General features: G+C 33.1%; 1 protein-coding gene across 2 annotated transcripts; it reads right to left on the bottom strand.

Annotated features, from left to right (window-relative positions):
- Positions 1-6,974: 6,974 nt before the first annotated feature.
- LOC113492986 lies at positions 6,975-12,344 on the bottom strand. Of its 2 annotated transcripts, none has more exons than XM_026870743.1 (4): positions 12,099-12,344; positions 11,393-11,536; positions 8,719-8,854; positions 6,975-7,605 (listed from the first exon to the last, which is right to left on the bottom strand). In XM_026870743.1, the coding sequence occupies exons 2-4, from the start codon at positions 11,505-11,507 to the stop codon at positions 7,578-7,580; spliced, it is 279 nt and encodes a 92-aa protein (XP_026726544.1). In that variant the 5' UTR covers positions 11,508-11,536; positions 12,099-12,344; the 3' UTR covers positions 6,975-7,577. The 2 variants fall into 2 exon arrangements, with proteins under 2 accessions (XP_026726544.1, XP_026726542.1); XM_026870741.1 differs by having other exon boundaries at positions 11,393-11,539; positions 12,099-12,336.
- Between the last annotated feature and the right edge of the window lie 560 nt (positions 12,345-12,904).

The raw sequence follows: 12,904 nt of genomic DNA, 5'->3' as shown, positions 1-12,904 counted from the left end.
AACAGTCAAAGTCTGCGCTGAGGATAACTACACAGTTTTTTTTTTTAAAAAGACCTTTACATTTCAGTCCTTACCTAAAAACCTTGCATTTAGAAATTAGACTCAATTTCGGATTTGTCACAGTAAGCATTATGAATCAAAATAAAAATTTCATAATCAGCAAAAAAAATGCATTATAATATGTTTATATGTTTTAATAAGCAAATTGAAGCACCATCAAATTCGTAAAGAAGAAAAAGAAAAGCCTACCCAAACCAAACCAAAAGACAAAGATTGGAATTAGAATCATGAAGCATAGGTATATCTTCCAATGGGATTCAACACAGGATAATAAATAAAAAAAAAAAACATAACAGAAACTTCTTTGCTCCCAAAGACAGTTAAAAATTAACAATGATTTAATGAGTCTCCCTGCGATATCAAAGGACGGCTTCTAAATTGCGGGAGGTGTCGTAAAAGTGACAGAATTTTGTCATAGCTACGTTTATTATACCGTTACTAGCTTCGAAGACTATAGAAAACCCTCAAATGACGTCATAAAATATATCATTGTTCTTGGTAAGTGAATACGTATGGTGTGCCATACTTCGTGTTCGCTTGGCTTGTGTAATATTGAAGCTACTATGTTAGTATAACCCAATTGAGGTGAAATTTATTCTTTGCTATTAAAATTTTGCTTTTGTTCAGTTTTATTAAATGATGTAACGGTTTATTCACGCATGCTTATCGGGGTAGCAGTTGGACTCGCGATCCCGCCGCGTCAGATCATGGTTAAGGACTCCGGTTGGGTCCGAAACTAGTCGGGCTACCCCGATGAACACGCGTGAGTTAACCGTTACATCATTTAAAAATACTTGTTCAGTGTGATTTTTTTGATCCTATATTAAATAAACTTAGCAATTGTCAATAGTAAAATAAGAAAACGACACTTAAAATATTTAAAACATTTTTTATGTTGTCTGTCCGTCACCAGGCTGTATTTCATAAACTGTGATAGGAAAACAGTTTCATATTAAAAATAAAGGTCGAGGGTTAAGCAACGTCTGTTGAAGTCATAAATTTGATGGGTGATCATTTTCTGTAGATGGTTTTTGTTTTCTAGTCTATATCTACGGATTCCTCAGTTTTGCGAGTTTGACACTACCTAAATACGAAATTGCCTTCTTTAATCTTAGAATACTAACAATTAAAATGTTGCAATTATCTACTAAAATATTTAAAACAATACAAAAACGCTATTTAACTCTTCTTATAACTTTACAACGTAACTCAGTGTTTCACGATTTCCTCATAGCAAAACTTGTGGATCGTAAAACGGATTTATACTGCGAAACCATTTCCCATTTAAAAGTTTATTCTCAAAGACTAAGAGAATAGATTTAAGAATGCATAAAATTCTCGCAAAGTTTAATTAAGGATCATTTTGCGGTAATTTCAAATGGAATTAAACATTTGTTACTGGACCCCACTAATTTGTTCTGGGTTGTATCTTTTTTGTAATAGCCCAGTCGTGTTTCCGTTAGACTGCCAAGGAAAAGGTCGTAGGTTTGAATTCCGGCAAGTGCTAATGTGGTTTGAATTTATTTGCGTACGTATTATAAAGTTATTAAATTTTCTGATGCTAGAAAAGGCAAAGAAACACTTAAAAAAAAGTCTTATTATTTTTCTTGGCCCACTATCCCTATTTTTCAGTAACTATGTTTTTCGCTAATGATGGAAACATTCAAACTACAACGACAACTTAGAAAAGTTTAGAACCAGGTGATATAACATCATCTAATTTGTTGCATACACTCAATTACTGGTCGTGTGATAAAATCTCCATTAGTTACTAATATTGAACGTTCTTGTCAGCTCATAGATCGGCCTCAAGCATGCAAAACGTTGCCTACCAATAGCACAGAAAAACAGGGAACATCTCGAAATACCCAGTTATTCACGACCGTTAGACCTTAAAAATTCAAACGTAGGAAAAACCAAGAAGCCATTTCGTCTTCAGCCCATCTTCCTCGCTTCGTACACTTGCTTCCAAAAGTATCGCCCCAGGCGCAATTTCAGCAATTTTGGCGCACTATGTTTACTCAACACTGATATTAGTTCTGGGCCGAGATACGAGCAGGCGAGCTTATTTATTTAGGCTTATGCAGCAACGATACAGTTGCAAAAATGAAATTCAGACTGAAATTGAAGGAATATATTTATTTATAAGGTTTAATTTTTTTCGTGGGATCAATCTAGAATTTGGTTGAAATATAAAATGTATTATTTAATACAATTGTTTTTCGGGTAAGTATAACAGTAAATAAAAAAGTATCCTATAAATATAAATAAATCCCCATTGAAAGACAGTTTCCCAATATAAAACACGAAGAATGCCACCGCCTGAAATTCCATACATGATAAACACACTGTTTATTCTTACACCTGCTATCACCTTCGAAACGTGAAATTAATTACTCAAAAAGAACGAAAGTGCGCTTCACTATTTGTTACAAGGACATCCTGTCAAAAACGTTAACTTAGAGAAAAGACATTATAAACTATAAACTGCCAAAAACGAACCAACCAATAATTGACATAAATTTTGCGCTTTATTTGACGACCTCCGTGATCGAGTGGCGTACGCACCGGTTTCAAGGTGTCGCTAGCTCTGAGGTCCCGGGTTCGATCCCCGGTCGGGTCAATGTAAAAAATCACTTTTCTACATTGTCTCGGGTCTGGGTGTTAAGTGTTACCTTCGTTATATCTGGATTCCATAACGCAAGTGCTTTAGCACTTTTTGGGTTCAGAAAAATGTATGTCATGTTCTCCGCATTTATATTTATTTATAGCTATATATTAACAAATAATTAATTAAATAATCTGCTACAAAAATCTTGGCCTACAGTGTAATGAGTAGCAAAGAAATATACTCTCATTTATGTAATGCGGTTGCAGATGCAGGTGGCTGTTTACACTGCAGGCCAAACTACTTGCGTCGTTATTTACTTAACTTCTATACATTTACTTTGCGTTTCTTACTAGATGGAATTTTCTGGGCTTAAATGTATGAGTTTTTATGGAATCGTATGTAGGAAGTTAAATAAATTAGTATTATGCTAGGTTTTGTGTAACAGAAAGTAAATCTATACTCTATACTAATATATAAAGCTGAAGAGTTTGTTTGTTTGTTTGTTTGAACGCGCTAATCTCAGGAACTACTGGTCTTAATTGAAATTTTTTTTTGTGTTGAATAGCCCATTAATCGAGGAAGGCTTTAGGCTATAAACCATCACGCTGCGACTAATAGGAGCTAAGATACAATGGAAAATGAAAAAAAACCGGGCAGGTATACCTAAATCATAACTTATATCTTCTACCCACGGGGACGAAGTCGCGGGCAACAGCTAGTTAGAAATAAATGAATATGAACACCGTGCATGTGAGCATGCATGCATGTTATGAGCTTAAATTATAGTAAAAGTAATTGTAAGTGGAATCAAGCAGTTGATGAGTTCTATTTCTTTATTGAAGGTTTTAATGGGAAGGATTTTGAAGGAAGGATAGAACCGGCTGACCTAGAACCTATCCAGTACGGCTGCTTCTTGACTAGAGTCAATTTAGTGTTAAAATAGTTTTTAAATGGTACTTAATAAATGCTTCAACACAAAGTACTACAAAAAAATGTATTACAAACAACCGTGTCCAGTAAAATAATAGTCTGAAGCATTTTTTTGGGATATGATAAGCTAATCCAACCATATTCAACAATAGAAACCGACACACCAACAAATTTACATTTAAATCAATAAATATAAAACAGTATCAACAAAAAGCGACCAGCTGAAAACAATATTATACCAGAATCCATAAAACCAAACATTAAAACTTCCGAAGCAAATAAATACACTTGCGTTCAAAAATACTATACAGTATTTCATAGCGTGCCCAGTGACCCGGCCGATAGTACAATTGGTTACACCTGTGGTATCGTGTTGTGAATTTTAAAATGGCGGAACATCTCACACACTCCACTTTGAATGGTATAAGTTGGACTGTTTGCGCGCACTGTTTTATTCCACTGAAGTGTACGATTGCGCTTTATACTGATTTCTGAATTATTTGTTTCGACTCGGTGTGTTTAATTTGAAATGTTTCTAGTTTTTGGAGTTTGAATGGAATTAATTTAATCAGAATATTCTGTTTACTATACGTATGCTTTAGAATACAGTGGATTTTAAATGCGCGAATATAACTGTTGATACACGATTAATAAATATGCTATTTCCATCTAAAATCTTAATACAATATGACTTATAAAGCTAAAAATTGTCGCCATACAACTCAAATATAGTTTTACCGTTGAAGGCTGCGCAAGAAATGAAAAACATCAACTTATACAAAAAAAAATCTACAACAAAATATCATAAACCTTTTTATACAACTGTAAATCCTCAATAACGTTTCCAATCTCCCTTATATCCTTACATTTGATCAGTGAATCATGGTTGCATTTTAGCCTGAGTCCTACACCCGACCGCGTTTGACGCACCGACCCAAACGGATCATGTAATAACTGGACTGTTCAGCCGAAAATTCTATTGATCTGGTCAATATGGCAGCTAAGTGTCGCTATTCGAATGACCATAAAGACGCTTTGAAATGTTACGATATGAAATGTCAATGGAGATTTAAATAAAAAAATAAATAATGTAGATGAGAAGTGAACTTTTGATTGATCTCTAAATTATTGGGTGATGGTTTTAACATTGATTTGGACATATATATCTTGGATAGTATTTATCCCATTGCTCTGAGGGCCTTCAATGATTTTTGCCCGGGGGGAGGGCTAATCAACAAGAAATAAAAATTTGTACTTCCATGTTTCCGAACTTGAAACGATTAGTCAATAAATTGTACCAGGTCTTCAGAGACTCGTAATGGCTCCAGGAGTAGTATACAATAGGAGAGACGAAAAACATCGCATAAGTGACAAATACTTTAATTTGGGAAACAAATTTATGACCGTTCCAACCACGATTGTTATTATCGAACATCATTTGTGAAAATTCAACAGATAAGCTATGCATGGTTCATGAAATTGTGAAGATTCTGTCAAACAAATGGGGACAGATGTACAGACAGAAGGGCAGCACTAATAATAGTTCCAGCGGTTTTCGGCCTTGGATACGTAACCCTAATAATAAGAATAGGCAACAAATTGTACCAGGGCAACAGAAACACGCATTAATGGGTCATCAGTGGTATGCAAGTCACGGCCGTGATCGATGTGCTTTAGACGGAGCAATTTTTCAGATCCGACCTCCGCCCCGCTGGAGATGATTTGACGACATCTTATACTGTTTATTGTTTTATTTTTCTTGTGTTTTTGGATTGACAAGAAGGTTTTTATTATGTTAATGTTATTTGATGATTAAAGAAAAATATAATTGAAAATTCATAAAGGTTTTTTTTTGGAAATTATTCTGCATCATTCAGTGATAAATACAATAGGTAACGTCAAGATAAGTACTTAATTCACGCCAAAGTTAATACTATCTGCACAAGAAAAAAACATTGCATTATTTATTTTATAGCTACAGCATTATGCAGCGTTATACGAATGTTTCTTTTAAAAGAACGATGTGTGATGACACATTGTGGCGGCTGGACTCAGCTTGGCGCGGTATTGATGAAGTGATGAGATAAATAAGAAATCAGGCATTACTTTAACTTCAAACAATTCAGCATATCCAGGTCCACTTCAGAATATAGGCCTCCCCCAAGTTGACCCTCAACATACCTTTTGCATCCAGTCCGAGCCTTCTGTTTATAGGTCATCGTTCCGTCGGGCTTGGAGACGTTTTCCTTATAACACAATAATCTTAGAACAACTAGCATTTAATAAAAAAAAAATGTTTTGAAATAATATACAACCTTGTTGCTCCTGCGTTTTCTATTCCAATGTAAAAAGTATCGAAGTAGTTCAAACATCAGGATAAAAACAAAAGAAAATGCAAGCAAAAGTAAATTCTAACTCCTTCAGATACATTTCCTTTTACCTCGGCAGACGCATTTCATATCTATCTGTACTAAGAACTTAAGCAATTTAGCTCGGTATCTTTAAGCTTGTTTTGCATGGTTGGACTAGGAAAGCTCTTAGCAATAATAATACCAGGAAAACGTTCTTTTTTCCAAGTGAAATTGAAATTTTCCTTCTATTTCTGCGTGTTGTAAAAGCCTCAACACATTTGGATTAGAAGTGATAGTTTATAGAATCTCACTAGACATGCTCTTTCACTTTATACCCATGTTTAGAGGTATCTGAAAAAGAATATATTTCCCACCGCAAGTGTGGTGAGTCATCTTGAATTTATTTATAGATGGTGCATTTTTGTTGCCACTAGTACAACAAAAAATAAAAATTGAGTCTAAACAACTTTAACTATGGACAAAACATTGACAACTTAGCAATTTAAAATGCTTATTTGTTTCCGTCTTGAACCGGAATGATTTCATGCAATTATTATGATTCGAAATAGTATTTTTTCATCTTAATTTCTCCCAGTTAGTAAATTCAAATGATACATGGTTAAATATTAACCTCAGATAAGACAGAAACATGCGACTCCTGGTCCTAGTACCATTAACAATTAAGCTACGGGGGACACTGACCAAGAGCTCTTTTCTAAAGGTGGACATTTAACTTATCAAATTCCTTATATACCTAATTTAAAAATTATTAGCAGCCACAAATTTCTTAGAGAAAGGAAAACATTTGTCCATACAGTCAAAATGACAGTAAAAATGTCTCTCTAGTAGGTCTAAATCAGGCGCTATAAAAACTTCAAATTACAAAACTAATGACTCCAGGTAACCGGTTCCAAAATGTCATTCCCATGAAGAAACTCCATAGGTTTGTAAAGGTTCACTTAAATTACTTAGTAGGGCCAAAGTAAATCTTATATATTAAATAAAAAACCTCGTGGTAACAGTCTTCTTAAATGAAGATTTAAAACACAGTGACTCAAACATTATGATAAATTTAATTTTAAGAAGAACATTTATAAAATAATTAAACGCACCATGTTCACTAATTAAGACGAAAAGACTCATTAGTGTTGTAACATTGCTCATCGTTCCAACAGTTAGGGGCTCAACACTAATATGGCGATAGATGTACACGTTTACAGAAAGCTAACGTAAAATATAAAAAATCGTCCATAGTTGCTCTAGTGAGGTGGCAGGTCGATAACAATTTATCGATACTTTTTTTATTATCGGAAATTTAGTTATTCATTTACACTGAGTTTTAGTATAATTAGTGTCGTCGTTTGCACAAGAATTAATCTATATTATCTTAAAGTTAACTTCTAAAGTGACTATGAAGGACCAAATCCAGATCTAAAGTTTCACTTAAACTCAGTTTACAATGAAGTTATCTAAAAATATATTATACCAACCTATTTGCTTGTTGGGCACATTCCTCTTCTCGCATGAGTATTGATAACCACGCTAGCTCACGTTAGTACCGTTAGTCATTGGTGTCTTAGAATAATTAAAAAAGTACATATCATTTTGAAGAAGTTTCACTGGTACTATGCCTGCGTAGGATCGAACCTGCACCTGCAAGGCCACAACGACTGTTAACATAATAATATATATATCTACTATTAAGCTGAAATATCTTAACTCTCTCTTACTAACAACATATTATACACGTCGAAGTTGATAAAATTATCACATACTATCGATATCTTAAGGCCCATGTCTACATTGAAGGAGCCATTCTTCGTAATCCATATTTATTTTATTTAGCAGTTAAGTACGAGTAATGGGGTTGACACCCAACGTGGGGCTAGAATCGGATTATTTCATGACAGTTGTTACTAAACGAATTTATACTAGTTTTAACGTTTCGCTTATTTTTTGTTTGTTTGAAGTATTACATACAAATTCGTTTTGTGCTTTACTGCAATAATATTGGGTGTTGTTGTAATTCAATTCAAAAATAATTTTGTATAATTCTATTCATTTACAAATGCATTGTATTGACAGTGAGTGTCCCGTACTGAATTCCCAATTATTGTGTTGACTAAATGCTTAGGAGAATACGAATAGTGTAGTTTTACTCCGATTTTCATTCATTCGTCGGCCAAACCGATGGATAGAATTAGAAAGCAATGAGCCAGTATTAGGGTTACGTGTTAACACTATGGGTACGGAATCTAAAAATTAAATATCACCTCAAACGGCAACACCCGTCCAGCCTTGTTAACCGTAATGCCAAATTACAGACATGCTCAAAAAATATAACCCTCTATTCTGGTGCAATTGAGTAAAGAAACACAGCAAAGAATAGCTTGAAACAAGTGAATATCCGAGGAAAAATCTATCAAACCAGTAGCATACATATAGGATAAAAAATGTTTGAGTCGCAAACGTATCTGATTGTCATTGAAAAATACAAGTAGAAGACTGACTTATAAAGATTCATACAAAATTGAAATAAACAAACAATTTAGCAAGTCTTGAATCATAACTCATATCGTTATTATTCAACTTCATTCTTCTTCACATCTTTAAAACCCGCAACGAAAGTCACGGGAAAATACTAGTATGTTAATATAATTGTTAAAGACCAAGATAAAGGTACGGAAAGGTATAAGTAAAAATACAAGCCAAAATAGTATCATATAATTCAATTTAAAACAAGGAGTAACAAAAACCTTTCCTCACATTTGTGCCACATACGCACAGCACACCTGGTTCTTTGTACAATCCGTTGCTTCTTTGATTACCATCGTCTTCGGACATTTATTTTTGGTCGACACGCAGGCTCCACCTCTCGATTTACATTTCAATTCTAAACTCCCTAAAAACAAGTGGTGATTGTTTAGCGTAATTTCTAAGAAAACAGAATCGTTTTTTTTTTATTATTTTGATGTCTTCTGTATTAAGGACTTTGATCTTTGTGTAGTGGGATTGAAAATAATTACAACAATAAGATATTATACATGAACGGCAAAACAAATAAAAAATCAACTTTTAAAGATTTGCTTTTGCAATATCGGTTGTGTTTTGTTAAAGACCTCCTATGACTACTATGGGTACGTTCTAGCTTATGTCATGCAATATACATGTAAAAACCTACAATGTAAAATGGAAAATTACAGCTCAATTAGATAACAGAAATTAGGTCAAATTTAATATTATGCAACATATAATTACAGAGCACAAAAAAGTATGAAATAAAAGACATTCAGACTAGGAAAAACTTCGGGTAGATCACACAAATGTTTATAGTTTCAGTCAAGAATAGCGGTTGCGTGATGGCTCGGCTATCCGTCTAATCGATATCATTTGACGGCAGAAAAAAAACCATCTTTAAAATTGGAGAATTGGAGCCGACTTGTCTTAGTCATATTAAAGAGTAGAGTGGGAACAGATTGGATTTACGTAGTAGCCTAATTTATGTTCTAGTTTTTGGAGATAAAGTTAGAATACTGCAACGCCAATTATTATGCTGTCTCTATCTTTATAAGGTCTAAAATAGCCATATATAGACGCTTACAAACGTATTTAACTCCATTAAACTTAGCTTGCGACAATAATCTATACTAATATATAAGCCGAAGAGTTTGTTTGAACGCGCTAATCTCAGGAACTACTGGTCCAAATTGAAAAAATCTTTTTGTGTTGAATATACCATTCATCGAGGAAGGCTTTAGGCTATAAACCATCACGCTGCGACTAATAGGAGCGAAGATACGATGGAAAATGTGAAAAAATAGGGCAGGTATAAATCATAACTTATATCTTCTATCCACGCCACGGGGACGAAGTCGCGGGCAACAGCTAGTCAGTAAATATTTAAATATATCAGGCACGTATTTTAAATATTTATTCATATAAGTAAAGTTTATCAGAATCGACATCCTGACGTATGGAACTTAACAATTGCTATTTATTAAACAAATAGCATAGAATTATTACTATAGTTTTTGTAAGTAATAGTCATTTAATAATGTCCTTTCACATATTTGTGTACAATTATAAAAAGATTAGACATTAATTTTAATCTATTTCTGTAAAAAACAGTGGTCAATATCAATTATCATAAAAGACCTAAATTTATAAAGAAATGGATGTGTGTATGTGTGACACATACACACACATCTAAAAATATAGTAAAGTTAATAATAGTAAACAACAATTTATTAGTAAATAGTATTTTATTAGAATAAGAAAAAAGTGTTAAAATTACATAATTTTTAAATAAGTTTTAAGACTAGTACACAGTTTTAGAACATAAGTAAGAAAGAACTCGGAATTCTTTAAGGTTAAAGCAATTAGCAATCTTTGAGATTGAGGAAATTGTCAATTGCATTGTATATATACACGGTGATTTTTTAGTCGTCTTACAAAAGCAGCCCAGTTCATGTATCCGACGTAAAATACCCCTAGTCGCGATTATTATTTTTTTATCATCAACTATGATAATAAGTACGAAGAAAAATTAAACATGAGAAATCTGAAATATACTCTTAAAAATGATAAAAACGCCGCCGCCCGCGCCCCTCACCTTTGTTACAAGGATCAGACCGCGCTCGCAACAGAACCGTGTTTCTAAAAAACAACGAATTGCGTCATAATATTGAATAAAAATTGCATTTTAAATTTATTCAAATCTCATAAATGCCTATTTTTTTTATCATGAACGTGTTCTAGTCATTGGATACATGAACTGGGCTGCTTTTGTAAAACGACTAAAAAATCACGGTGTATATATAGGTATATTTATAGAGCCTGTATGCTTTCCTACATTAGAGCAAAGGCCTCTTCCTTATTAGTCTTGTGTTGTGTGATATAATTTTTTTTACCAATGTTTTTTTTCGATTTCCAATTTTACGCTATTTTTTTCCTTTTTTAATTTTGGCACCCGCTGTCATTTGTCAGTTTGTATGTCTATGTTCAGCTTTCGATATTTTCCCTCTGTGGACTGAAGATGAAATAGATGTTAAAAAAATACATAATTATTATAGTAGTTAAGTATTATTATTCAACGAAAAACATTTGTATTACTTTAAAAAAGAATAAAAATTAGATATAGAAAATGTGAATATCCCACACAAAAATCCCTAGATTAGATTAGATTAGAGTATTCTTTTTTATTTCTTTATTCTTTCTAGTTAATTAGAATAGTAATTAATTATAATTAGAATAACACTTAAACCGAAAAGCAGAAAACTGTATATCAATATTATGCAATACCCTGCCTTTCATTAGTAACAAAAAAAAAAGAAAAAGAAAAACAATTAGAAGAAAAAAGTGAGAGGATGAATACTTTTCTTTCTCTTCTTGTTAACCATCCAGGGTAAACTAAGTATTTGAAACTTGTAGTAAAACTTACTAGGACTGCAGCACTCTATGCCCTGCGTCTGCTGTGCAGGGCACAAGCCCTTGGCCCCTAGTTTTGTGCCTTTCGGGCAAGCGAGGGCCTTTGCGCACGTGCCTCCAATCACCATGCATGGGAGCTCGAAAAATGGCGCGTTTCCTGCTAAAGAATGAATTGAATTGAATGTTTACGTTACCAACACAATACCTATTATATCATTCCTAAATATTGTCAGCCTAGAAAACTATGTAAACAAACGATTGAAATATCTTGTTTATGTCATTATGTCATGTTATTTCATGTTGTGACGCATACTTTTACTACACAATCGTAATGTATTTTCCATCTACACAAAAATGCACTAGTATTCAATTAAATCACTTGTTTAAATTGCTAATCGGTAGATATGTAATGTTGTAAAAACACAAGAATTCGTTTGTTCTTTTTTACAGCAAATTATAAAAAAAAATCTTTTTGATTCCAACTGATTCCAATATACTGCTGATAAGGACTATTATTCGTTGATTTCCTTTTTAAATCTATCAAATCCAAGAAGTTAGTAAATCTTTAAACATAGTTGAAAAGTATTAAAACCATTCGCAGCACAATTCTTAATCACTAAACTTTAATTCGAAACCAAAATAATCAAGATCAATTTATCAACTTCTCAGATTTAAAGAACACTGTAGTCAAACACAAAAAAATACAAAACACAACTCACAGTTCATATAAAACTCCTCAAAGTCACCATTCTCGAGACTGGCCACTAATACGATACACAAAACAAAATAAAGAAAAATAGTTTTAACAAACATTTTACACGCCCTCTCGCCTCAGACAATACAAGACAAATGAGAATAGAATAATATTACGTGTTTATACTTAAATACCTCGTACCTAGATAATCTTAATGCTTTTTAGAAGACCGAGAAACAAGACAGTCTAAGATTGTTTTGATTGTGGAAGCAGGACGGTGGTATATATACAGCGTAGAGCGCTATCTCTTTTTGATAACTGCAATGATGTAAGTGTGTGTGGTGTTGGTAAGCCCTTATGTGTCATTAAGGAACGGATGTTTGATTATTGAAGTATGTAATAACAATAATATTGGTTTGCTTTCTAGGTCGACGGGATAAGTGGTAGTTTCATTAAGCGAATGCTGTTCTCTCTGGCATTGAGGTTTTTAGGTAAGGTTGTTTATACTGTGGTTCTTGGATTTTCTCGACTGTTTGTGAGGTCGTAAGGTTGGATTTAGTTAATGTATATAGATACAAAAGTGGTCTCATTTATATGATAGAATAAATATTAACTAGAAAAAGCTAACTTATCTCTGCAGTTTACATAGACCAATCACAATGTAGCTTTTATATGATATTTTAACACATTTCTAAAAATAACAATATATTTGTTGTCCAATTCATAATTGGACAACGAAACTCATATTTACATGTCACATTTTTTTCTATTCAAGCTCAAGAAACTCTTTACTTTAAATATTACAACAAATATGACTCACATATTGCTGAC

Source organism: Trichoplusia ni, chromosome 4 (assembly GCF_003590095.1).
Source record: "Trichoplusia ni isolate ovarian cell line Hi5 chromosome 4, tn1, whole genome shotgun sequence".
Lineage (NCBI taxonomy): Eukaryota > Metazoa > Arthropoda > Insecta > Lepidoptera > Noctuidae > Trichoplusia > Trichoplusia ni.
Note: the sequence above shows the minus strand (reverse complement) of the source record. Positions and strands in the feature narration are given on the sequence as shown.